Genomic DNA, 25,516 nt, shown 5'->3' with positions numbered 1-25,516 from the left:
TGCAGCGGGAGGGTGGGCAGCACTCGCTTTATTGTCCAGCATTCCAGAAGGATAGACGTAGGACAGCAGGCCAGGGTGGTGGGCTAAGAGGCAGCCTGCCGGGCCTGATGCTGCTGGGCAAACTGCTGCATCCGCTCCTCGAGCTCCGGCCGAAAGTGGCGGATCAGACCCTAGGGTCGGTGGGGGGAGCGTGTGAAACACAGTCCAAAAATTCCCCAACACCCTGGGCCCTTGATGCCACCCACCCTCCGTGCTACGCAGAAGGGTAGTGAATACCTGCACAGGCCAGGCGGCCCCATCACCCAGAGCACAAATTGTATGGCCTTCTATCTGCTTGCTGATCTCCCACAGGGAGTCGATCTCGGCCGGCCGGGCGTCCCCCCTCACGAAACGTGCCATCACCTTGTTCATCCAGTCCACACCTGTAGCCACAGCCACAAGAGAGGGCCTGATGATCTCCCCAGCCAGGATGTGGGGCGGCGCTTGAGGGGTGCAGGCCACGTGGTGGGGTAGAGGTTAAATGAAGCCACAGCAAGCAAACCCCCAACCTGCCCGATGCTCACCCTCACGGCATGGGGTACACTGGCCACAGCTCTCGTGCTTATAGAATTCAATGAGGCGGGCGATGGCTTTCACGATGTCCGTCTGGGTGACGAGGGGCAATCAGCAGGCACCCACGGCCAGACAGAAGCCTGGGCCTCAGCCCCCTAGCAGCAGCCCCTCCACCAGTTCCAGAAGCTCTTCCCAGCCCACCCAGCGTTCTGGCCTCCTCCAGCCTCCCTGGGTCCCCTGTGTTGTCCAGACTCCGGGGTATTCTCTTCAGAGCAGCCTTCCTCCCTCCTCTTCCACCTTGCTTTATCTCAGGCTGCAGGAACTGAGACCTGAGTGCTGGCAAGAGGGTTTTCTGGGAGGCCCAGGGAGGGAGACAGCAACCAGGAGGGCAGGGACCGGGGCTGATGTGTGAACCCTTACCGAGCGGTCCATGACGATCACCGCAGCTGTGCCCAGGCCTGTCTGTGCCTGCACCAGCGCGTCGAAGTCCATCAGCACCGTCTCACACACAGACTTGGGGATCAGTGGGGTAGACGAGCCGCCAGGGATCACAGCAAGGAGGTTGTCCCAGCCGCCCGTGACACCCCCTGGAGCCCCAAGTCGGTCCCCAAAGGGATGCATGGTCAGGGCTGGGGCCAGCACACCTGCCTAGTCCTGAGCCCAGGCCCTTAGTCAGCCTCTAGACCCAGCCCCGTCTCCTGAGCCCTCCCACCCAGGCTCTCTTCGTGGACACCTACCCCCACTGCGCACCCCCCACCACCTGGCTGGCCCCAGGCCTTACCAGCATGCTTCTCAATCAGTTCTTTCAAGGGCACAGACATCTCCTCCTCCACAGTGCAAGGGTGGTTGACATGGCCAGAGATGTTAAATAGTTTGGTGCCTGAGTTGCGTTCTCTGCCAAAGCCAGCAAACCAGGTACCCCCACGGCGGCAGATTGTGGGGGACACTGCCACTGTCTCCACGTTGGCCACAGTTGTAGGGCAGCCAAACACTCCTTCAGGGAAATGGGAAGAGAACTGGTGGCTGCTAGGGGGTGGGGCAAGTTTCCTGGCAGGGAGGTGTGTCCCAGGGTCCTGCTACCATGGCAGAGCCCCTGCTCTAATATCCCCTTATCATTCTTATCCCTGCTGGACCCCAAACTCCAGAGATGCCTCATTGCCTTGTTCACCACCATGCCCTTAGCTTCAGAACAGGCACTGTGAAGGTGGAGCCACAGAGCAGCACTGGTGCGGGGGCACCGAGGCAGGAGGAGGGACTGTAGGCGGCCCTGGGGGAGCCTGCGTGTTGTTGCCAGCCTACTCTCTATCTGGCCCCTGGCCCCAGCCGGGAAGGCACTCAGAAATCCCTAAGAACAATCCAAAGTGAGCCTAGCCAGATCCTGGGTATCACAGGACACAGTCTGACCCAGGATTGCGCCAGGCCTTACCCACGTCTGCGGGGAAGGGGGGCTTCAGGCGGGGCTTGCCCTGCTTGCCCTCGATGGACTCGATGAGCGCTGTCTCCTCTCCACAGATGTAGGCCCCAGCCCCGCGCACCACAAACACGTCAAAATCATAGCCAGAGCCACAGGCATTCTTGCCAATCAGACCTGCCTCATAGGCCTCTCGGATGGCCACCTGCAGGACAAAGGTGTGAGTTTCCCAGCCCACCCCCAGCCCAGGAGTCAGCCTATAACTTCAGGAGTCATGAAGCCCTTGAAGGCTTCCCACAGTGAAGCTCCTAATGCTCCTGGTATAAAAAATTTTGCTAGCTTAGTAAAACGAATTGGAAAACTTGACTATGATCCGGAACAGATAAGCAAGAAGGAACACGTAAGTAAGCTGCTTTGCTGCCAGGAAAATAAAAACAAAGTAGCTATTATCAGGTCTCCTAACTACCCTAGTCTGTAAGGAAAAATAAAAGTCTTTATAAAATTAAAATGAAAATGTAATTGCCTATATCCTATTGCCTTAACCTATTTTATTTTTCTATATTTCCTACAGATATAAGTATTATTCATAGTTCCAAGCAATGAACATAATGTATTTTCTCCAAATAGGAATTGTTTATATTCATAATTATTCAGCTCTCTTGCTAAACATGTAGTTCCACTTAGGGTTTTTCTTCTTGCTACTTGTTATTATAAAAAATACTATATTTTTGAAGCAAAAAAAAAAAATTTACACCAGCAGCATTAGGAGCCCTGGAAGGAGGCTTTGGGAGCCAAGTTCCATTTGGGATGCATGCAGGACTGGCCACCACTCCCCCAGTTCAACCACCGAGAGACCAGGTACTAACACCTCAGAACAACTGTGCTGGGTGAGGGGTGTGTGAGTGCACACTGAGCACCTTTTCATCTGTCCACGTCGCTCCCTGCCCACCTGCAGATTGGAGGCCTCATTGTAGAATTCCCCTCGGATGTAGATATAGGCGGCGCGGGCGCCCATGGCCCGGCCCCCCACCAGGCAGCCTTCCACCAGCTTGTGAGGATCATGGCGTATGATCTCCCGGTCTTTGCAGGTGCCCGGCTCCCCCTCATCTGCGTTCACCACCAGATACTTGGGCCTGCAGGGGCCCACAGGTCAGACAGGCTACAGGGCCACCAGGACTGGGTCTTCAACTCCATGCCACCCCACTCCACCCAGGGAGGCCTCAAAGATGTCTCCTCTGATAGCCAATCCTTCACTGCTCTCCCAACATGTCCCAGAGGCTCTGCTTGCTCACCACCAATGACAGGGAACTCACTGCCTATTCTATCTTTGCGTGGCTATGACCACAAGAAAGGTCTTCATTCAGCTCATCCAAACATCTCCCCTTGTGTCTGCCCCTGAGAGCCAGATTCTACTCTTGGTGACAAAGAGCATTCCTCAAGCTCTACCATCAAAAGGAGGTAAAGCAGGTGACATTTATCATTTGCTTTATGTGCCAACCAGCCTACGGGCCAAAAGCTGTATGAACATTATCTCTTTAATCCTTGCATGATATCACTGTACCTATTTACAAAAAGGAAGCTAAGGTTCACAAAGGCCAGGAAATTGCCCAAACCTCTATGATTAGGAAGCAGAGCTAGGATTTGAACTAAGTCTGCCTGAGTCAAAATCATGTGTTGATTCTGCTACATAAGTCTCTCCTGTGGAAGTCCACAGAGTAAGTCCCATCCATTTAAGGCCTGGGAACATGTGCCCACCTCGTTCATGCTAAGTTTCTAAGGAAAGAGCCCAAAGGCCCAGGGAAACCCCAGCCACCCCCAAGGTCTCTCCCACAGCCACATCTGCCCCACCCCCCCAACACACACCTGCCATCTGAGGGCTTATTCATGAAGCTCCACTTGAGGCCAGTGGGGAAGCCAGCGCCTCCACGGCCCCGCAAACCCGATGTCTTGATCTCGCCCAGGATCCAGTCGGGCCCCTTCAGCAGGATCTCCTTTGTCTTGTACCAGTCACCTCGACTCAGGGCACCTTTCAGCCTGGACAGAATAGGGAAGGCAGTGAAGGGGACGCCTTGCTCCGGGACCCTGCACACTAAGGGCACTGTCTCACCTCCAGTCATGGCGGCCGTATAGGTTGGTGAAAATCCGGTCTTCATCCTTCAGCGAGCCAAATGAGGTTTTCTTGGGTGCTGTCTAGGGAGACAAAGGGTCAGGAGGCCCAGCAGCGCTCTGGAGCCATGAGGGATTGGGCCAGAAACTACGGAATCTTGGGTCTCCCTATTTAGGAGGGGCTGGGCTAGGGCTAGGGAAGCATCTATAGCATCATAGCTACCACTGCCACTTAGTAAGCATTTTTTTTTTCGAGACAGACTCTTGCTCTGTTGCCTAGGCTGGAGTGCAGTGGCGTAATCTCAGCTCACTGCAACCTCCACCTCCCAGGTTCAAATAATTCTTGTGCCTCAGCCTCTGGATAGCTGGGATTACAGGCACTCACCACCACGCCCGGGTAATTTTTGCACTTTTAGTAGAGACAGGGTTTCACCATATTGGCCAGGCTGGTCTCGAACTCCTGACCTCAAGCAATCCGCCCGCCTCAGCCTCCCAAAGTGCTGGGATTACAGAAGTGAGCCACCGCGCCCGGCCATTGGTAAGCATTTTGTTTAGCAGGTAGTGAATGGAAGCATTTTACATCCAAAATCCCATTTCATCCTCCTAACAACTCTGATAGGAACGATTTTCTCTATTTCACAGAGGAGAAAACTGAGGCTCGGAGCAAAAGGAACTTATGGAAAGTCTCAGTCAAAAGCAGCAAGTCCAATTTGAGCCCAGGTCTGTCAGTGGCCAAAGCCCACAGCTGCATCACGGCACCACACCGCCCCACAAGCCGAGTGTGGCGGCTTGGCCCTTTCCTGGCCTGGCTCCCCTGCTGGACCAAAACTTGGGTAGGCCAGGGGCCTTTTATATTCCTAACTCGGCCGAAGAGGCGAAATGTGTTTACTGATGGGAAAGAAATGCCTCCTTAACACACAGGTGATGGAGGGGCACACTGAGGATGAAATGAGGAGCCCCACGACCCAGTGGAGAGCGCCCCAGCTGAGGGCGACGGGATTCCCATCCGTTTAAGAGCACTTTTCAGCCACTTCAGGGCGCAGAGCAGTGGACGGGAAATCAGGAGGTGTGCATCCCTAAATGGGGCAATGACCCCTTCACGCCCTACAAGGCTGTGACAAAGAGGGAATGAAAGACTAGGGCGCTTCATAACCTGCAAAACTTCCGCCAGACCGAGGACTGTGAAACAAGGGAAGCCAGCAAGCCAGAGGGCCAAGGGAGTCGGCCCCGCGTTGGGACCCGTTCCCCTACTTCAACCAGGCCGGAGCAGGGGCCTTCCCGCCTGGCCTGGGGAAAAGGGCTCTCCAGAGGCCACTACAGACCCCAGGGACTGCTCGTGCACAGGCGCGGACGCGACACCCGGCCCCGAACACCCCTGGCCCCAGCCAGGCCGGGCCTCACCGTGTCTCCGCTGAAACGCACAGATACCCGCGCGGGAAGCGACCAGCCGAGCAGCCGCCGTGCTGCCAGCATCGCGGGGGGCCAGCTGGGTCACCTCACGCTGTCACCTTCACAGCACTGAGGCTGAGGAACTGGCGCGATAGAGACGCTAGGTGGCGCGCAGGAAAGACGTCACGCGCCCGACGCCGGCACCGCGCACCGGTATCGCTGCGGCCCCGCCTCCTCGGGGGAGGACGGCGAGGCCAGTGCCTTGGCGCCGGGGCTTCTGGGAGGTGTGGTCCCGCCGGCGTGGGGCCCGCCTTCCTTTATCCGCCGGGCTGGCATTTAGCGGCAGCTGTCCCCACCGCTCTTTCGCTCCCTCCTTAGCCCGCTTCACTTCGTGGACTACGCCCGCCGGCTCCCAGCTTTTGATGCCACAAGTAAACAAACCTCGCATGTCGCCTTCTGCTGGGTCCTGGTGTGTTCCACTTTCTATAGATTCGGCGTTTAGTGTGCACCTGCGGTATGCATCCGTGTATCATGGGAGGAGGGAAAAGTCAGGCAGGTCATAGCCCGATCCTCATGACTACGTTGCAATTATTCTGCCCAGTCCGAGCCTTGCCAGACTGTGGGCTTCCCCACCCCGGGCGTCCGTGTGCTCGAGGAAGGATTGCAGACTCCAAGGCAGGGGGTTGCTCGCGGAGGTCTTCCCGGAGGGCCTGTCACGGAATCCTAGGCTGAGGTGAGGCAGAGAGGATGCAGATGGTCAGTGCACGGCACATCCTCTTGCTGGCGCCGCTGAGTTCTCTCAGCTCTTGTCAGGAGAGTCCAGCACTTTGTGCTTCTGCCCAAAATCCTGGCATGGTCCCTGCTGCCTTTGGAATCAGCCACTGGTCCAGGATTTAAGGGCTCTGCGACCCCGTCCTTCGCCAGGATCATCACGCCCAGGCCACTGCTGTGAACCCCACTCCCGTCCCCCAAGACCCTTTTCTGCTGTCATTAGACTTTAGGGTGTTTGTGTGGCTGTCCCCCTGCCTCGGTTTTCCCCTGACCTGAGGAGGTCCCTCTGTCCTTTGCCTTCCCAGGAAGTCTTGGAAGCCTGATGAACTCGTCTTTTTCAGTTTCCTGGAACCCTGTGCTGTGGTCCTCGTGATAAGAGTGACCTTTTTGGCCTGCTCTCCCCAGCTCTTTTCTCATGGGGAGGAACCATCTCTTCTTTTGTGCTGTAATCATCCTTCCTGATCTCTCTAAAACGTGCTATTTACAAAACTCCTTTGCAGCTATTTTCTCACATACCCCACAGCAGCCCCGCAAGGTGTTCACTCCATTTTGTCCACGAAAAAACTGAGGCTGAGGGGGATTTTGTCCTTTGTCTGTGGGCATGAAGCTGCTGAGTGGTGGAGCTGGACGGGAATCTAGGCCTTTCTTCCCTTCCACAGTGCCCTGCACACAGCAAACACACAGAACAACTGACACACATGTGACAGTCACTGTGGACATCAGTGACATTCCCAAGAGAGGCACCAAGAGATCTCTTCCCTGTCTGAGGTTTCCCAGACAGATAGGGTAGTATCAGGCCCAGAGCCCAGGAGTCCTGGCTGCCAGCCCCAGGCCCCCTCTCTTGGTCAGGGAAAGAGGTTGCCTAGGCAAAGCTGGGGATTACACAGCTAATCCAGGCTCAGACCTGAGTCCTCGGATCCCTCCCTTTGGGGCAGAAGAAGGGGGGCAGGTCAGAGCCAGCGGGTGGGTTCCTTCCTCATCTCTCTCTAACTGGGTCAAAGGAATACAGGCTGAGGGAGAGGCAGATTGGGGATGCTGCGGACAGGAGATGCTGGGCATGGGGGGTGTGGAAAACGGAGAGTGAGGGGAAGGATCCTCTGTTCATTCAGTGCCAGGCTCTGGGCCAAGCACTTGCCTGTGTTGCCTCCTTAATCCTCCAAAACTCCAGCCTCAGGAATGATGAGCCCTGTTTTCAGAAGCAGGGTATCAGCATTGCTGAGTAGCCTGTAGGATGACACAACTGTCAGAACTCGGCCTGAGGTCTCCTAACAACAAATGCCCCACTGGTCCCCACCCACTGGAGCACCTACTTGCCAGGCTTCTCAAGCGAAGAAGGAGATCCACTCCGATGTCATCTCCAAGGAGCCTTCTCTGCAGTGTCTCAGGTCCTGGCTCTCACCTCCTCAGCACCCATCCCATCCTGTGTCACTCTGTGTATCAGCCTCCCCAGCCAGCCTCCAGGCCACAAGCCAAGAGGTATCAAGGGCTCCTCCCTGTCCCACTGGCCCCACATCCACTGTGTCTATCTGGTCAACTTTACCTTCCAAACATTCCCTGCACAGTGAGAGATGGCTGTGGCCCTGTCATCTCTCACCTGAAATTAACAATGTGTCCTTGGGGCCTCCCACCCTCACATCTTGGCTCCTCCAGCCCGTTCTCTGCAAACATAGAACAGTAGGATTATTATAAATCTCAGACTCGTTTTGCCCCTTTCCTGCCTGAGAGTTTTTGTGGTTCCCCACTGCCCTCAGAACAAAGCTCAAGACCCTTTGGCCTGGCATTCAAGGTCCTTTGTGGCTGCCACCTGTCAACCTCCCCAGTTCCAGCTCCTTTGGTTTTGCCCATACAAGTTGGATCTGCACCAGAGGATCTGTCTTCCTCCCGACTTGGCCCTATTCCTCCTAGGAGCCCTTTGGACGTCACCTCCCCCAGGAAGCTTTCTGCAACCACCCTACAACCATCCCTATAAACTTTATAAAACCAATTAGGGAAGAAGTAGGGGGGAAAGATGAAAATAAACCAAGCCTGCAGCACACTCAGCATTCATCATGAGGTCAGCTCCTCTCTGACCTGCTTCCTCATGGCTAGTTGGTGCCTGTTGTCCCGGAGTCACAAAGACCCCAGATTATAGCTGCCCTTAACTGCTGTACAAATAACAACTTGGACATGAAAGGTTAAATTTTCCTTTTGAAATATTCCTTCAGGTCCTGCATGCTGATAAAACTACTGACTCAACTGGTCCCCATGAGGAGCTGGCTCACCAAAGAATGAGGTTTCCAATCCCAATTATTTCATGCCCCTTGCTTAGACAATCAACAATCCCAAATTTCCAGCCCCTTGCCCTCCACAATCTCCTTAAAAAACCCCGCCCAAAACTCCTTGCGGAGATGGATTTGAAGGTCTCCTCCCATCTCCAAACTTGGTGCCCTGCAATCATTAAACTCTTTCTCTGCTGCAAACCCTGCTATCTCAGTGTAATTGGTCTGTTACTGCATACATATGGGCATACAAACCTGTTGGTCCTACAACAACCCCATACAACTATCTTGAGCACCTATTGTCAGACCCTGTGTGAGTAAGGCACGATCAGATCTTCCCCAACCCCCAGCACAGAGCTTCTCAAGGGAGGGACTTACTCAATATTGTAATCAAATATTATATTTGAAAAATGAAAAACATCAATTTTTTTCCTGTGTTTGAAATTGGAGAAATACCAAAAAAGCAAGAAGAAAGTAATAACATATTATGACCATCCTGACAATACCTGTTACTGTTTCTAGGTGATTTTTTAAAAAATATTTATTTATTGAGATGGAGTCTCGTTCTTGCCACCCAGGCCAGAGTGTAGTGGTGCAATCAACTTGCTGCAACCTCTGCCTCCTGGGTTCAAGTGATTCTCCTGCCTCAGCCTCCCAAGTAGCTGGGATTACAGGTGCACACCACCACACCTGGCTAATTTTTGTATTTTTAGTAGAGACAGGGTTTCACCATGTTGACCAGGCTGGTCTCGAACTCCTGACCTCAGGTGATTCACCCACCTCAGCCTCCCAAAGTACTGGGATTATAGGCGTGAGACACTGTGCCCAGCCGGTTTTCTAGGTGATTTTAAAACACTTCACAGTAGCATATTAATATACTGGTTCTTAAAAATTTAGACTTTTACAGGCGGGGCGTGGTGACTCACGCCTGTAATCCCAGCGCTTTGGGAGGCCGAGGCAGGCAGATCATGAGGTCAGGAGATCGAGACCATCCTGGCTAACACGGTGAAACCTCGTCTCTACTAAAAATATAAAAAATTAGCCAGGGGTAGTGGCGGGCGCCTGTAGTCCCAGCTACTCAGGAGGCTGAGGCAGGAGAATGGCGTGAAACCGGGAGGCAGAGCTTGCAGTGAGCTGAGATCACGCCACTGCGCTCCAGCCTGGGCGACAGAGTGAGACTCTGTCTCAAAAAAAAAAAAAAAAAAAAAGAAATTTAGACCTTTACAAAAAAATTGTAAAGTCCCCTCTTACTATCTTGGAGCCAAATGCTGTTGAATCTGATATCATCTTCCAATCCTTTTAAAAAATTATTTTACTTGTGTATATATTTACCCACAGAAAAATATGAGTGTTTGGTGCTTTTTATTTGCAGTAATGGCATTTTGTATGTTTGGTTTGAGACAGGTCTCGCTCTGTCACCTAGGCTGGAGTGCAGTGGCATGATCATGGCTCACTGCAGCCTTGACCTCCCGGCCTCAAGGGATCCTCCCGCCTCACCCTCCTGAGTAGCTGGAGCCAAAGGTGTGCGAAACCATACCGGGCTAGTTTTTTAAAATTTGTATATGCAAGGGCTCTCTATGTTGCCCAGGGCTGGTCTCGAACTCCTGGGCTTAAGCAATCCTCTGGTCTTTGCCTCCCAAAGTACTGGGAATACAGGCGTGAGCTGCTGCACCCAGCCTAGTATTTCGATGTAATAAGTCTACACCTTGCTTTTTTCATTCAACACGATGTTTTTGAGATTAGTCTATGTTGGCACAAATAGATTTAGAAACATGATTATCTGCAAGTGACGCCAAAGCTTCAAGGTTAAGGGCTTGGATTCAAAATCCTGCTTCTGCCACTTCCTACCAATGAGATTTTATGACCCCTGCCTCAGTTTCCTCAAGTGGAAAATGAGGATAACATATACCCTAAAGGAGTGATGGTTAGAGTTACTGAGAAAGTAAATGAGGTGCTTGTAAAGTGCTCAGAGCCATGCCTGACACACAGCAAGTGTCCCAAGAGTGTTTAACTTAGTGCCCAGAATTCTAAATGAATTCAGAGAAGAACCATGTCTTTACAATCATGCATCTTCCCACCCGGGAATGTGGTCACTCCCATTGTTTCAGATCTTTTAGCTCTTTCACTAAAGACTTAGAATTATTTTTTAAGTCTATAATTTTTTAGTGCAGGAATTTTATGTGGTATTTTGTGGTTTTATGTTTTTGTAATCCCTTTTCTGATTACATTTCTAATTGGTTGTTGCTTGTGAATGGAATATTATCGATTTACCCTTATTGATATTGTATCTAGATCACTTAATGGACTCTGCTATTATAAAAGTTTATCCAGGCCAGGTGTGCAGCTCACGCCTGTAACCCCAGAACTTTGGGAGGCTGAGGCAGGAGGATTGCTTGAGTCCAGGAGTACAAGACCAGCCCTGGCAACAGAGTGAGACCCCATCTCTACAAAAAAAAAAAAAAAAGTAAAAACTTAGCCAGCCATGGTGGTGCACACCTGTAATCCCAGCTCCTTGGGATGCTAAGGTGGGAAGGTGGTTTGAGCCTGGGAAGGTGAGACTGCAGTGAGCCCTGATAGCACCACTGTGCTCCAGCTTGGGTAAGAGAGCGAGACCCTGTCTCAAAAGCAAAACAAAAAAACTAACTAAATAAATGATTTTTAAAAGGCTACATCAGTGTAGTGTGGGAAGTAAAAAATAAAATAAATAAAATTGTATCCTTTCAAGCTTTTCTTGTTTTGTTCTTGCTGTAGTTGTTGTTGTTTTTTGAGACAGGGTCTCACTCCATCACATAGGTTGGAGTACAGTGGCATGATCACAGCTCACCACAGCCTTGCCCTCCCAGGCTCAGGTGATTCTCCCACCTCAGCCTCCCAAAGTGCTGAGACTACAGGCCTGAGCCACTGCGCCCGGCCTGCTTTTCTGTTTTCTCTGCTGGTGATCACACTGTTGAGAAATAGTAAGGATGGTGTCTCTTCCTTTCTAACATCAGGTGTCTCGTTTCTTTTCATTATTGCACCAACTAAAAACTTCAGGATAAGGCTGAATAGTAGTGATAGCAAGCTTCCTTACCTGGGGTGTGACTTTAACAGGAATGTGTAAAGGTTTGATATTATAAACCAAAAGGAAAACTCTAAGCCCCCCACCCATCCGAGTAGACCCCTCCTCTCAGCAAGGGCTTTCCAAAGTTAACCTGAAAAGCTAGTTCAGGCCGTGATGAAAAGGGGAGCCAGACATGCCTCATTACACACTCCTCTCTTTCAGAATTACTGATAGAACAGACTCTTACATCTGACAAGGAACATTGATGATCTATTCTCTCCGAAGCCTGCTACCTGGAGGCTTTATCTGCATGACAAAACCTTGGTCTCCACAACCCCTTTGTAACCTAGACATTCCTTTCTGTTGATCACTCTTTCAACTGATTGCCAATCAGAAAAATCTTTGAGTCCACCTACTACCTGGAAGCAGCCCCCAACCTGCTTCCTATTGTCTAGAATCTTACATGTCTTGATTGATGTCTTATGTCTCCCTAAAATGTATAAAATTAAGTTGTGGCCCAACCACCTTGGGCACATGTTCTCAGCATCTCCTGGGGGCTGTGTCACAGACCACCAGTCACTCTTATTCAACCTAGAATAAATATCAGCTGGGCACAGTGGCTCACGCCTGTAATCCCAGCACTTTGGGAAGCTGAGGCAGGCAGATCTCCTGAGGTCAGGAGTTCAAGACCAGCCTGGCCAACATGGTGAAACCCCGTCTCTACTAAAAATACAAAAAATTAGCCAGGCATGGTGGCGCATGCCTGTAACCTCAGCTACTGGGGAGGCTGAGGCATGATAATTGCTTGAACCTGGAGGCAGAGGTTGCAGTGAGCCAAGATCATGCCATTGCACTCCAGCCTGTGCAACAGAGCAAAACTCTGTCCAAAAAAAATAATAAAAATACATCTCTTCAAATATTGTACAGAGTTTGACTCTTTTTGTTGACAATATTAAGGTCCTCAGTTCCATTTGTTAATTTTTTTTTATCTTTTCATATCAAATGCCTTAGGCCAGAAGTTTTCCGCTGGATGCTCAGAAACAGAATTCCTGTGTGTCAGTTTCTGATTATATTCCCCCTAATTATTAGTAGCTACTTGTGAAAAATAAGGTAAAGACAGAGTGACTGCAGAAAAGAACTGTCGATCCAGGCGCAAAGGGAGATAAAATTCTCAACAATAACACCTTAAACCTCATTAGATAAAGATGGCAGTCGGAAACATTCACCAGTCTCTAGCTTACTCTCTTCTCTGACATCTTTTTTTTTTTTCACTCTCCCAAGTAGCTGGGATTACAGGTGCACACCACTACATCCAGCTAATTTTGTATTTTTAGTAGAGACAGGGTTTCACCATATTGATCGGGCTGGTCTCGAACTCCTGACCTCAGGTGATCCACCTGCCTTGGCCTCCCAAAGTGCTGGGATTACAGGCATAAGCCACCGTACCTGGCCTCTGACATCTTGTTATTGTCCTCTTCTGCTATGTCTTCTTCCCCAATCACCCAGAGGTTTCTTTCATGACACCCACTGCATTCTTAAGAAAGTACCTTTAGCTTCCAAATGGCTTGCTTAAAAACTGGGTGTGTAGGTTGAGCATGATGGCTCACGCCTGTAATCTCAGCACTTTGGGAGGCTGAGGCGGGTGGATCACGAGGTCAGGAGACTGAGACCATCCTGGCCAACATGGGGGAAACCCCGTCTCTACTAAAAACAGAAAAATTGGCCGGGCGCGATGGCTCACGCCTGTAATCCCAGCACTTTGGGAGGCCAAGACGGGCGGATCAAGAGGTCAGGAGATCAATACCATCCTGGCTAACACGGTGAAACCCCGTCTCTACTAAAAATACAAAAAAATTAGCCGGGCGTGATGGTGGGCGCCTGTAGTCCCAGCTACTTGGGAGGCTGAGGCAGGAGAATGGCGTGAACCCGGGAGGCGGAGCTTGCAGTGAGCCGAGATAACGCCGCTGAACTCCAGCCTGAGAGACAGAGCAAGACTTCTACTGAAAAAAATAAAAATAAAAATAGAAAAATTACCCGGGCGTGGTGGCCCGTGCCTGTAATCCCAGCTGCTTGGGGGGCTGAGGCAGGAGAATCACTTGAACCAGGGAGTTGGAGGTTGCAGTGAGCCGAGATCGCACCACTGCACCACAGGCTGGTGACAGAGCAAGACTCCGTCTCAAAAAAACAAAACTGAGTTGTAGGTAATTGTAGTTCAGGGCTACAAAATTCCATTTGCCCTAACTAATCTGGGTATGGCTTGCCTGGTTGCTCAGAGGCATCTCGGAAGCAGGCCTCTCCTTCTATCGGGCATGAAGGTAAAACATGCTGAGAACTCTGGCCTATTTATCTTAAAACAATTAGTATGTGTGACAGTTGTCATAGCAACCAGTAAGTATGTGGTTTGCTGAGGCTTTTGGCAGAGACCACGATTATGTTATGAAAATTCCCTTTGAGAGCACAGTTCTATCATGAAGGTGTGCTCAGTTTCATGGAAGGCTTTTTCTGCATCTGAGATGATGTTGTTTTTCTTCTTTAATCTGTGGTTAATCACATCAGTCATTTTTCTAATTTGTTGACCTAACGGGGCAGCAGAGCGCAGTGGCTGAGAACACAGAAGGAGGCCTCTCTGGACTTAATTCTGGATTCTTACACTGAATCAGCTGCGTGTTATGGAGCAAGTTCCTTGGCCTCTCTCTGTTTCAAGGTGATGTTGTGACGATTACATGTTTTAATCTCCATGTAAGTGCTTGCTATTCTTATTTTTTCTTATTCTGGGTATAAACACCAATTGGTCATGATGTAATATGATTTCACTGTCCTGCTGCATTTGTTTTGCTAACATTTTATTCAGTTTCTACACCAGTGCTCACAAGAGAGGGTAGCCTCTAGTTTTACTTTCTCCGGGGGATCTTGTTCAGTTTTGCTACAAGATTATGCTAGCCCCTTAAAATGAGGTGGGCCACTTCCCATCTTTTTCCACATTTTGGAAGAGTTTGCTCAGGTTAAAAATTATGTATTTCCTGAAGCATGTCTATAACTTATTGTAAAGCTATCTGGAGCTGGGACCTCTGCTTAGGGGTGATTGAAACACTATCTCCATTTCTTTTTCTTTTTCTTTTTTTTTTTTTTTTGAGATGGAGTCTTGCTCCGTCACCCAGGCAGGAGTGCAGTGTGCGATCTTGGCTCACTGAAACCTCCGTCTCCCGGGTTCAAGCAATTTTCCTGCCTCAGCCTCCCAAGTAGCTGGGACTATAGGCACGTGCCACCACACCCAGCTAATATTTTGTATTTTTGGTACAGACGGGGTTTCACCGTGTTAGCTAGGATGGTCTCGATCTCCTGACCTCATGATCCACCCGCCTCAGCCTCACAAAGTGCTGCGATTACAGGCGTGAGCCACCGCGCCTGGCCTCCATTTCTTTTATGGTTATTTATCTATTTCCTTGAGCCAATTTTGATCACTTATAAAGAAAGTTTTCTTGATGAATTGTTAATTTTTCTATTTTATTTATTTTATTTATTTTTTTGAGACAGAGTCTTGGTCTATCAGCCAGGCTGGAGTGCAGTGGTGTGATCTTGGCTCATTGCAACCTCCACCACTTAGGTTCAAGCAATTCTCCTGCCTCAGCCTCCTTAGTAGCTGGGATTACAGGTGTGTGCCACCACACCTGGCTATTTTTGTGTTTTTAGTAGAGATGGAGTTTTGCCATGTTAGCCAGGCTGGTTTCTAATTCCTGGCCTCAAGTGATCCACTCACCTCGGCCTCCCAAAGTGCTGGGATAACAGGCATAAGCCACTGAACCTGGCCAAATTGTTACTTTTTCTTGAACTCGTGAACTCTCGGCTCACTCATGCGCCACCACGCCCGGCTATTTTTTTTTTTTTTTTTTTTTTAGTAGAGACAGAGTTTCTCCATGTTGGCCAGGCTGGTCTCAAACTCCTGACCTCAGGTGATCCGCCCACCTCGGCCTCCCAAAGTGTTGGGATTACAGGCGTGAGCCACTGCACCTGGACATACACTCTGTTTTTGTTTTCGCTTCATATTCAGGAAGGGGGATAAAGATATTAATTAGCTTTTGCTTGGACATGAAATTTAGGTATGATCTAAAAATTTAAGAGTAATCACTAAAAATAAAAGTAAAATGTGTAACTTCCAATAGTAGGGGAGAAGAGACTAGCACAAAAAAACTCAATTCAACTGAAGACAAGAAAACAGAGTAAAGGAGAAATACAGGGAAAGAATGCTAAATAGGAAATGCATGCCAGGTGCGGTGGCTCAAGCCTGTAATCCCAACACTTTGGGAGGCCGAGGCGGGTGGATCACTTGAGGCCAGGAATTCGAGACCATCCTGGCTAACATGGTGAAACCTCGTCTCTGCTGAAAATACAAAAAATTAACCGGGCATGGTGGCAGGTGCCTGCAATCCCAGCTACTCGGGAGGCTGAGGCAGGAGAATTGCTTGAACCCAGGAGGCAGAGATTGCAGTGGACCGAGATTGTACCATTGCACTCCAGCCTGGGTGACAGAGCAAGACTCCATCTTAAAAACAAAAAAAAAGTTTTTATAGTTTTTCTTCTCTGGTCTTGATGTGTTTGAGAAAGACATAGTGGATTTCAGGTTGTATCCTGCTGTCTTGAACCGGAAATCTTTTTTTTCCCATGAATTTAAACTGGAAAGAGTAAGGTCAATCAATCACGGCCGGTGGGGCACGCAAAGGACGAGGTGAACGTATTTAAGGCAAGCAGCACAATAAATGACGAATCAGGCCCAGGCCTCTGTCCCTGCTGGCCCAGCTTGGGGGCCATGGAATACCCTCCGTGCTGCCGTCCTGGTGTGGCCACTCTCCTCACTCTGCCAGTGTCTCAGGGTCCCTCTTTGGCATATACCATCCTGACGCATTAGACACGGTCTGCAGTTTCCATCATGGAGGACCAGGGAGGTCTTGGGCATGCACAGACCCCAGGTACTGGTATCAGTTCCCTGGGTCCAGTCCTGCTGGTGCCTCCCTGCAGCAAACTCACACCCGGAAACCCAGAAGATCAGGTCTAGGTAACGATTGTTTCTGCATTGGTCCTTTGCCCATCCCCCTGTTGTCACCTGAAGTCTTGCCTACACCCCCTTTGTCCCTTAATACAAAAGCTCTTGTCCCTTAACACAAAAGCTCTAGTCTCTTCTTTTTCACTCCTCATAGTCCTTGATGGCTATCTGGGATGACAGACACCAGGAAAAGCTTACGCACCCCTTCAATGCCCCTTCTAAACTGTGAGAAATGTGAAACTCGTCTTCCCCATTCCTCAATGGTTCAGGTTTTAGAAATGTCAGGCCTCATCTTATAAATCAGCAAAAAGAAAAAGAAAAAGACTGTTGAGTTTTTATGATCAGAAACAGGTTGAGCAGTTGTCTTCTATTACATTTTCTTCCTCCTGGGGCCACTTTGCACCTTGCAAAGACAACTTCCTCCCACTATGCAAAACTCAAAGCCACAAAGGACATTGAAGGGGACCTCTGTGGCTGCAGCCAGTCATGAGGCCATGGCCAGTATTTATGGCTTCCTTCCTTTATCGTGCACCCACAGTCCCCACCAGTCGGCCCCTCAGCTGCTGGGAGGATGGGGGAGCCAGGCTGGTTCACAGGGCTGTCACCAGGTGGATGACTTAATATCATAAAGGTGTCACATCTTTTCAAATTAATCTATAAATTCACTGCAAATTCCCATCAAAATCCCACCAGGGCTTTTCATGGAAGTGAGAAAGCTGACACCAAAATGTATATAGAACAACAAAGGGCCAAGAATAGCCAAGACAATTTTGAAGAAGAAGATGGGGTGGGTGGTGGGTTTTGCCCTGGCAGATAGCAAGACTGATTCTAAAGCCATAGCAATCCAGTCAAGTAGACCAATAGTTCTTACATATAGTGCATCTTTATCATCATTCGCTAGATGTTCTGCAATTTTGGTTTTGATTTCTCCTTTGACAGGAGTCATTTTACGAAAGATTTATAAACGTACAGGTGTTAGGGGGATTTTGTTTCCTGGTTTTGTTATTTTTCGTTTTATTGCCTCATAATGAAAGACTGTCATCTGTACTATTTCTCTCCGTCTCCCCACCCCTCTTAATCCCTGGAATGTTCTAAAACTTCCTTTAAGGCATAATACATAATTATTATAGTAAATGTCCCAAGAGCAATTGAAGGGTGGTGCCTCTCTGCTTTCCTATGGCAGAGTTTGAAATCTGTTGTTTAAAACTGCCAGAGTCCTTGTCTACCTGTGAGCTTTTGTTGTATAGGTGCCCAGATATGTTACTTGGTGCATAGATGCTCTTAACTGTAGTCACTCGCGATGTCTCCCTCTTTCTTTCTTCTTCTTTTTTTTTTTTTTTTTTTTGAGACAGAGTCTCGCTTTGTCACCCAGGCTGGAGTACAGTGGCACCATCTCGGCTCACTGCAACCTCCACCTCCCAGGTTCAAGTGATTCTTGTGCCTCTGCCTCCCGAGTAGCTGGGATTACAGGTGCATGCCACTGGGACCGGCTAATTTTTGTATTTTCAGTAGAGACAGGATTTCACCATGTTGGCCAGGCTGGTCTCGATCTCCTGACCTCAGGTAATCTGCCTGTCTCGGCCTCCCAAAGTGCTGGGAGTCTCCTACTTTCATAAGAGATAAAGTGTGTATTTGGATGGAATGCATGTTTTGGTTTTTCATGGTCTTTGTGGCTTTTGGGGTATTCTGAAGGATTAGTGGGAATCCCAGCTCCACCATTAAAAACCACAGGTCCTCCCTCTTCCTGTCAAATGTTGCAAATATTTCCTTTATCATCTATCTGATAATCTGATAAACAATAATAGTCATTCTACAAGAGAAAACTTCAGATAAATGCATGGGTGATGGTCACACTAAATATCCTAATTTGTTTGTTTTTGAGACAGGATCTCTCTCTATTACCCAGGCTGGAGTGCAGTGATGAGAATATAGCTCACTACAGCCTTGGCCTCTTGGGCTCAAGCAATCCTCCCGCCTCAGCTCCAAAGTAGCTGGGACCACAGGCAGGAACCACCACACCCCACTAATTTTTAAGTTTTTTATAGAGATGGGGGTCTCATAATGTTGCCCAGGATGACCTTGAACTCCTGGGCTCAAACAGTTCTTCTGCCTGGGCCTCCCAAAGTTCTGGGATGCTAGATGTGAGCCACAATGCCCAGCCTGCCTAATTTGATCATTATAAAACACATATATGTATATGGAACCACCAAATTGTACTCCATAAATATGTACAAGTACAATGTATCCATTAAAAATTTAAAAAGAGAAATCTTTTGCTTTGATATAGTTAAATTCATTCATTTAGGGGCCTTGTTTAAGAAATCTATCCCTAGCCCAAGGTCATAAGAAACTTTCTTTAATTATTTTTTTCTGTTAGTATTTTATTTTTCTCTCTCAAGTGTAGGTGAACCCTAGTGCAGGGCTTCTCACCCTTGACACTATGGCCACTGGGGCTTTATTTGCTAGCTGTCCTGTGCATTGGAGGATGTTGAGCAGCATCCCTAGTTGTCAATAGCACCCCACAAGTTGGGACAACAAAAATGTCTCCAGATATTACCAAATATCCTCTGGGTGACAACATTGCCTCCTATCAAGAACCACTGATCTGTTTAGACTTTATTGTACATGGTGTGAGGTTCCAGTAATTTTTCTTAATAGGTGGAATCAGTTTCACTAATGCTATCCAAATAACTCTTCTTTTCAAACTTATTTATGATACCACTGCTAGTACATACTGAGTTCCAGGATAGCCATGAATTTGTTTTATTTTTTATTTTATTTTATTTTTCATTTTTAAAGCATGGGTTGATTGTATGTGATAGAGACTAGCTAGATATCACAAACTCATTTCCTCTTCTCAGACAAAGAGCTAAACTGTTTCTCAGTCTCCTTGCATCCAAATGGGGCAGAAATGAAGTGTGTCACTTCCAGGCCTGGGCAGCCGGGAACAAGTGTGTCTTCACCTTGTTCTCTCTCTCTCTCTCCTTTTCAAGGACACCTTGAAAACATATGAATCTGGGTTGAATGGGCTCAGTTCTCGCTCAGGGAGATAACCAGAACAAACCATAAATTTAGTCTCTGAGTCCAGGGGTCAGTTAATCAAGATTCCTAGATTGAAGCTCAAAGCATATTTTCCTGATTTGTGGTTTTAATATCTCTGTTTATGGCAGAAGGCATTTCAGCAAACTCCTCGAGTGCTCCCTACATCAGGCATGAGGGGTTTTCTCTGATGTTTAATCCAGTCGTCCATATCCTGCTTGTAGGGCTTTAGGAACAAAGCAATCCTTGTTCTTAATGATTACAAGTCAGAAAAGTGGGAGATACTTAAATTGGAGAAACCAAAAAGAATTCGGGCTCAAGCAATCCTCCCACCTCAGCCCCCTAACTAGCTAGGACTACAGGCCTGTGTCACCACACCTGGCTAACTTTTGTATTTTTTGTAGAAACGAGGTTTTGGCATGTTGCTCAGGCTGGTCTCAAACTCCTGAGCTCAAGTGATCCACGTGCCTCAGCCTCCTGAAGTGCTGGGATTACAGGCACGAGCCACTATGCCTGGCCCGATAAATTTTTTTTTTAATTAGCTGGGCATGGTGGTTCATGCCTGTAGTCTCAGCTATTCAGAAGCCTGAGGCAGGAGGATTGCCTGAGCCCAGGAGCTCTGATTTTGCCACTGCACTCCAGCCTGGACAATAGAGCAATACCCCATCTCTAAAATTTATATATATCCCATTAAGAAATATATATGATTATATGTGTTCGTGTATGTGTGTGTGTATATATGCATACGTATATATATGCATCTCTGTGTGTATTTATTATATCATATATATATGAGATAGATAAAGCCAAATGAATAAACAAAGCTGGAGAAAGAAAGACAATGAAAAACATTGTGGCCAGGCATGGTGGCTCACACCTGTAATCCCAGCACTTTGGGAGACTGAGGTGGGCAGATCACAAGGTCAGGAGTTCGAGACCAGCCTGGCCAATATGGTGAAACCCTGTCTCTACTAAAAATACAAAAATTAGCCTAGCATGGTGGCAGGTGCCTGTAGTCCCAGCTACTTCAGAGGCTGAGGCAGGAGAATCGCTTGAACCCAGGAGGCGGAAGTTGTAGTGAGCAGAGGTTGTGCCACTGCACTCTAGCCTGGGTGACAGAGCGAGACTCCATCTCAAAAAAAAAAAAAAAAAAGAAAAAAGAAAAAGAAAAACATTGTAAGAGAATATAAAAGGTATATAGAAACTTTATCTTGAGTAGTGGTCAAAAGTGATTGAGATTAGATGGATCTGTTTGCAAGATTTTATTATAATTATTATAATTAGCTGTAGCATTAATAATACACTAATGTAAAGGTAGAATTTAGTTTTCTCTTTTAAACAAGATTTTCATGTAGTAGTAATAAGAGATAGTAAAAGATTTTTGTTTGCCTTTTGAGTAAACTGCAAAGTGAAAAAAATAAAAAAAGAGGAGAGAGTTTGCCTTATGATTACTTCATTAGGTCTTCTGATTGTTTGGAAAACTGAGTCTCCTCTCTATCAAACAATAAAGGTTTTTGCTTTCTGAAATCTTTTTTTTTTTTTTAGATGGAGTTTTGCTCTTTTTGCCCAAGCTAGAGTGCAATGGTGTGAACTTGGCTCAATGCAACCTCCACCCCGCCGTGTTCAAGCAATTCCCCTGCCTTAGCCTCCTGAGTAGCGGGGATTACAGGCACCTGCCACCACGCCCAATTAATTTTGTATTTTTAGGGGAGACAGGGTTTCACCATGTTGGCCAGACTGGTCTCGAACTCCTGACTTCAGGTGATCTTCCCACCTTGGCTTCCCAAAGTGCTGGGATTACAGGTGTGAGTCACCACACCCAGCTTTTCTGAAATCTTTCAATTATCACTTTGGCTAAATGAATGACTATTATTTTGAAGTTCCCCATGATTCTATTTTGAACAAGTCTTTTAAACCTTTTCTATTTTAATATCAAGTGTTTTAAAGCTTTGGTATTTAACAAACTCCCAAAAATGAAAATTCGAATTCTAAATTAAGCCATTTTGACCTCAAACTAACTTTTCAACATTTGAAAAAGAGAAAAAAAAAACCCATGTAAGTTCAAGAGAACTTGGTATTATTTGGCATGTAAAAATTACACAGCAAGCATTGTCAAAAAAGAAGTGACATTTAACTTTCTTTGAGTTATATTTATGAAATGTGTTATTAATATGTGTTCCAAAATTGTATGAGATTCCTAAAAATCTGGTATGTGTTGGTATATATTATCAGTCATTATTGTAAGTATTATATTGAATTATAGTGATACAGAAGGAGGGCAGGGAAGTGCTGGGTAGAGGAATGCGTGGTCCCTGGCTAGGGCTCCACCCCCGGGCCTGTGCCCATGGACCTGGGTGAAGACAGGCATTTTTGTTTTCCTGCCCAAATATTGCATTTCCCAAGAGCACTCTGGCCCACCACATCCCTATCCTGTGCCTATAAAAACCCTGAGACCCTAGCAAGCAGACACACAAGCAACTGGACGTGGAGAGGAACACATTGGCAGAAGAAGACACAAGTAGCTGGACATTGAGAGGTCGTTGAGGGGTGCCAGCTCTGTCCCGCAGACCCTGGCCGACAGATGAAATGAGTACCCAGACACAGGTATGCAGTGTAAGAGCAGCTAGGTGACTGCCTGGCTCTAGTGGAAGAAGCTGGAGCTGCTTTGCTTTTATTCAGTGCAGGCACAATGTCGAAAACCTGGAGCCAACACAATGTGTAGGTAATTAATATTTATTGTTCCCCTTTCAGGGAGCCTCATGTTCCCTGAAACATGATCATAGGTGATCATAGATGATCAAAGGTCAGTTCCTGGTCAACATAAGTAAACAAGCCTATTTAAGATAAAATCCCCCATACTCCCTTATACCTACTCCTTGCCCTCTGCCTCAGGGTTATAGAACAGCTACCTTCAGTTCTTCTCCCCCAGGGCTCTGCAGAACCTTCCCACCTTTCAGAAGGTTTGCGTCCTTTCCCTATAGTTTTTCCCACCTCTCTGACGGATCCGCCACAGAAGGGAGCACGCTGGTGGAAGAGCACACGACAGACGCCGGCATGCCGGCAGGCCATCCACCTGCAGAACGAGGCACAGTTTGGCTGGGCGGTCAAAGGAGAGCCCGAGCCGCTGAGCAGCCTGACTGACTGCTCAGTGGGAATGAAAACATTCCCACTCCATGCCCTTCTGGCTTCCTCCAGCTGCTGAGAGTTACCTCCACGCAATAAAACCTTGCACTCATTCTCCAAGCCCAGGTGTGATCCTATTCTTCCAGTACACCAAGGCAAGAACCTTGGATACAGAAATCCCTCTGTCCTCGTAACAAAGCGGAGGGTCTAATTGAGCTGCTGGTTAACACAAGCTGCCTATAGATGGCAAAACTAAAAGAGTGGCCAGGCACGGTGGCTCAGGCTTGTAATCCCGGTACTTTGGGAGGCCGAGGCGGGCGGATCACGAGGTCAGGAGATCGAGACCACGGTGAAACCCCGTCTCTACTAAAAAAAAAAAACAAAAAAACAAAAAAATTAGCCGGGTGTGGTGGCGGGCGCCTGTAGTCCCAGCTACTCGGAGAGGCTGAGGCAGGAGAATGGCGTGAACCCAGGAGGCGGAGCTTGCAGTGAGCCGAGATTGCGCCACTGCACTCCAGCCTGGGCAACAGAGCAAGGCTCCGTCTCAAAAAAAAACAAAAACAAAAACAAAAAAAACTAAAAGAGCACCCTGTAACACATGCCCACTGGGGCTTCAGGAGCTGTAAACATCCACCCCTAGATGCTGCCGTGGGTTGGAGCCCACAGCCTGCCCATCTGTATGCTCCCCTGCGGGTCTGAGCAGCGGGGCACTGAAGAAGCGAGCCACAGCCCCATCACACGCCCTGCGAGGGGGACAGGGGAACCCTTCCCGTTCCAGTAGGCCACAAGAAAATAAAACGACCAAATTTCTTTGTTGATTGCATCTTTGACCATGACCACTTTAAATCTTGCCCTCTTCCTTCTTGGAGAGCTCCCTCCAATCTTCGTGGAAACTAAGGAACCCATTTCACTGGTCAAATAATTCAGTTTATTTGTAATGTATGGCTGATTTTTCAACATTTCCATTGTCCATACCACCCTCAGTCTTCCAGACTTGTGAAATGCACAAATAATAAAAATCAAATTGGCAAAGCTTAGAGAAACTGGTTTTTTTTTTTTTTTTTTGAGACAGTCTCCCTCTTGTCACTCAGGCTAGAGTGCAGTGGCGCGATCTCAGCTCACTGCAACCTCCACCTCCCAGGTTCAAGCAATTCTCCTGCCTCAGCCTCCTGAGTAGCTGGGATTACAGGCACCCACCACCATGCCCAGCTAATTTTTGTACTTTTTAGTAGAGACGGGTTTCGCCATGTTGGCCAGGCTGGTCTCGAACTCCTGGCCTCAGGTGATCCGTCTGCCTCGGCCTCCCAAAGTGCTGGGATTACAGGCGTAAGCCACCGTGCCCGGTCAAGCTTATGGAAACTTGAAACTTCTCTGGCCTAAGAATGTTCCACTGGTATTGCTTAATTCACTTTCTACCCCATTTCAACAACATCAGCTTTCTTTCTTTGAAATAACAGGAAGGCCATGTGCCTGAATGCAGGAGTCTATGAGCCAGCTTTTCTTAAAAATGCTATACTTCATGATTGCCAGGTCCTTATAAAGCTTCTCACTTAAAAAAAAATTTTAATTAATGAAGAATTCTTTTAAAAAGTAATCTCCCTGGAGACAGACATCAAAGATCACAGCTTCCAATCTGGAGATTTTGTTTATTGGAAACATCATCAAATAAAGTACTCCCTCCGACCATGTTGGAAGGGATCATGTCACGTACTGTTAACCAGTCTTTGTGCAGCTAACATCAGGGGCATTGACTCATGGATTCACATTTTTTTTTTTTCACTTCAAAAAGGCAGCCCCACCTGAGTGGACATCTTTCATCACCAGAGATGTCCCACCGAAGCTGACCACAACCAGTCACCTTGTTCTTCAAACCTGAATGAGAAGTGGAAACTCGGTTTGGAAAGATCACTTAAAAGGCTAAATGGCTGCAAGCTGTCAAAAAGACAAACCCATTACATGATCTATTTGATTCGTTACCTTCACAAATAAGAACACTTTTCAGATCTGGATTTCAACTTGTTTTGTTAATAACTGTCTTTATTTGCATCATATTTTTTTTTGATACAGTTTCACTCTTGTCGCTAGGCTGGAGTGCAGTGGCACCATCTCAGCTCACTGCAACCTCCGCCTCCAGGGTTCAAGCGAATCTCCTGCCTCGGCCTCCTCGGTAGCTGGGATTACAGGCTTCTGCCACCACACCTGGCTAATTTTTGTGTTTTTAGTAGAGACAGGTTTCACCATGTTGGCCAGGCTGGTCTCAAACTCCTAACCTCAGGTGATCTGCCCATCTCAGCCTCCCAAAGTGCTGGGATTACAGGTGTGAGCCACCATGCCCAGCCAGTATTTTTTATTCTTTAATTGATTATGCTTTGCATTTCTAGATGTCTTAAGTCCACAACAAAAAATAAAATCATGATAGCTACATGCTTAGAAATGCTCTCACATGTCACGGCTCTTTTGTAAGCAGATGGCTCGACTAAGTTCCCATTGCTTTGTCCCTCTGTGTTTCTAATCCATTTGGCTTTGAGACTACACTAAATTATTATTTTTTTTTAACAAAGTCTTGCTCTTGTCACCCAGGCTGGAGTGCAATGGTGTGACCTTGGCTCACTGCAACCTCTGCTTCCCAGGTTCAAGCGATTCTCCTGCCTCAGCCTCCCGAGTAGCTGGGATTACAGGCATGCAACACCACGCCCGGGTAATGTTTGTATTTTTAGTAGAGATGGGTTTCACCATGTTGGCCAGGCTGGTCTCGAACTCCTTACCTCAGGTGATCCACCCGCCTTGGC

At 48.0% G+C, this 25,516-nt stretch overlaps 2 protein-coding genes and 1 long non-coding RNA gene across 5 annotated transcripts; 2 read left to right on the top strand and 1 right to left on the bottom strand.

The window, feature by feature from the left end:
- NDUFV1 (NADH:ubiquinone oxidoreductase core subunit V1) lies at positions 1–6,168 on the bottom strand. 3 transcript variants are annotated; one of them, XM_055270151.2, is made up of 10 exons: positions 5,900–6,168; positions 4,071–4,149; positions 3,827–3,997; positions 2,913–3,096; positions 1,979–2,168; positions 1,334–1,546; positions 973–1,139; positions 564–645; positions 277–422; positions 1–170 (listed from the first exon to the last, which is right to left on the bottom strand). In XM_055270151.2, exons 1-10 carry the CDS (start codon positions 5,904–5,906, stop codon positions 84–86), a joined length of 1,326 nt encoding a protein of 441 aa, XP_055126126.1. In that variant the 5' UTR covers positions 5,907–6,168; the 3' UTR covers positions 1–83. The 3 variants fall into 3 exon arrangements, with proteins under 3 accessions (XP_055126126.1, XP_055126111.1, XP_055126121.1); XM_055270136.2 differs by lacking the exon at positions 5,900–6,168 and adding an exon at positions 5,471–5,682 and having other exon boundaries at positions 4,071–4,153; XM_055270146.2 differs by lacking the exon at positions 5,900–6,168 and adding an exon at positions 5,498–5,630 and having other exon boundaries at positions 4,071–4,153.
- On the top strand, positions 5,890–9,588 carry LOC129478619 (uncharacterized protein NDUFV1-DT-like). Its single transcript, XM_063635748.1, is given in 3 exon segments — positions 5,890–5,972; positions 6,535–8,024; positions 8,026–9,588. Coding segments are annotated over 2 exon segments (756 nt in total). The 5' UTR covers positions 5,890–5,972; positions 6,535–7,460; the 3' UTR covers positions 8,218–9,588.
- A 4,368-nt stretch (positions 9,589–13,956) lies between these two features.
- LOC134732096 (uncharacterized) lies at positions 13,957–24,736 on the top strand. Its single transcript, XR_010115018.1, has 2 exons — positions 13,957–14,266; positions 24,517–24,736. It is a non-coding gene; the product is annotated as an uncharacterized lncRNA (long non-coding RNA).
- The last annotated feature ends 780 nt before the right edge of the window (positions 24,737–25,516 follow it).

The sequence above is a fragment of the Symphalangus syndactylus genome, chromosome 1, assembly GCF_028878055.3.
Source record: "Symphalangus syndactylus isolate Jambi chromosome 1, NHGRI_mSymSyn1-v2.1_pri, whole genome shotgun sequence".
In the NCBI taxonomy this organism is placed as follows: domain Eukaryota; kingdom Metazoa; phylum Chordata; class Mammalia; order Primates; family Hylobatidae; genus Symphalangus; species Symphalangus syndactylus.
This window is presented reverse-complemented; position numbering and strand designations above follow the sequence as displayed.

Excerpts from the sequence above, each read along its gene's own strand:
- NDUFV1 (XM_055270136.2), bottom strand. The coding sequence starts at position 5,542 with ATGCTGGCAGCACGGCGGCTGCTCGGCTGGTCGCTTCCCGCGCGGGTA. Across the intron at positions 3,998-4,070 it reads TACGGCCGCCATGACTGGAG|GCTGAAAGGTGCCCTGAGTC; the intron begins GTGAGACAGTGC and ends TATTCTGTCCAG. Across the intron at positions 3,097-3,826 it reads AATAAGCCCTCAGATGGCAG|GCCCAAGTATCTGGTGGTGA; the intron begins GTGTGTGTTGGG and ends GGGCCCCTGCAG.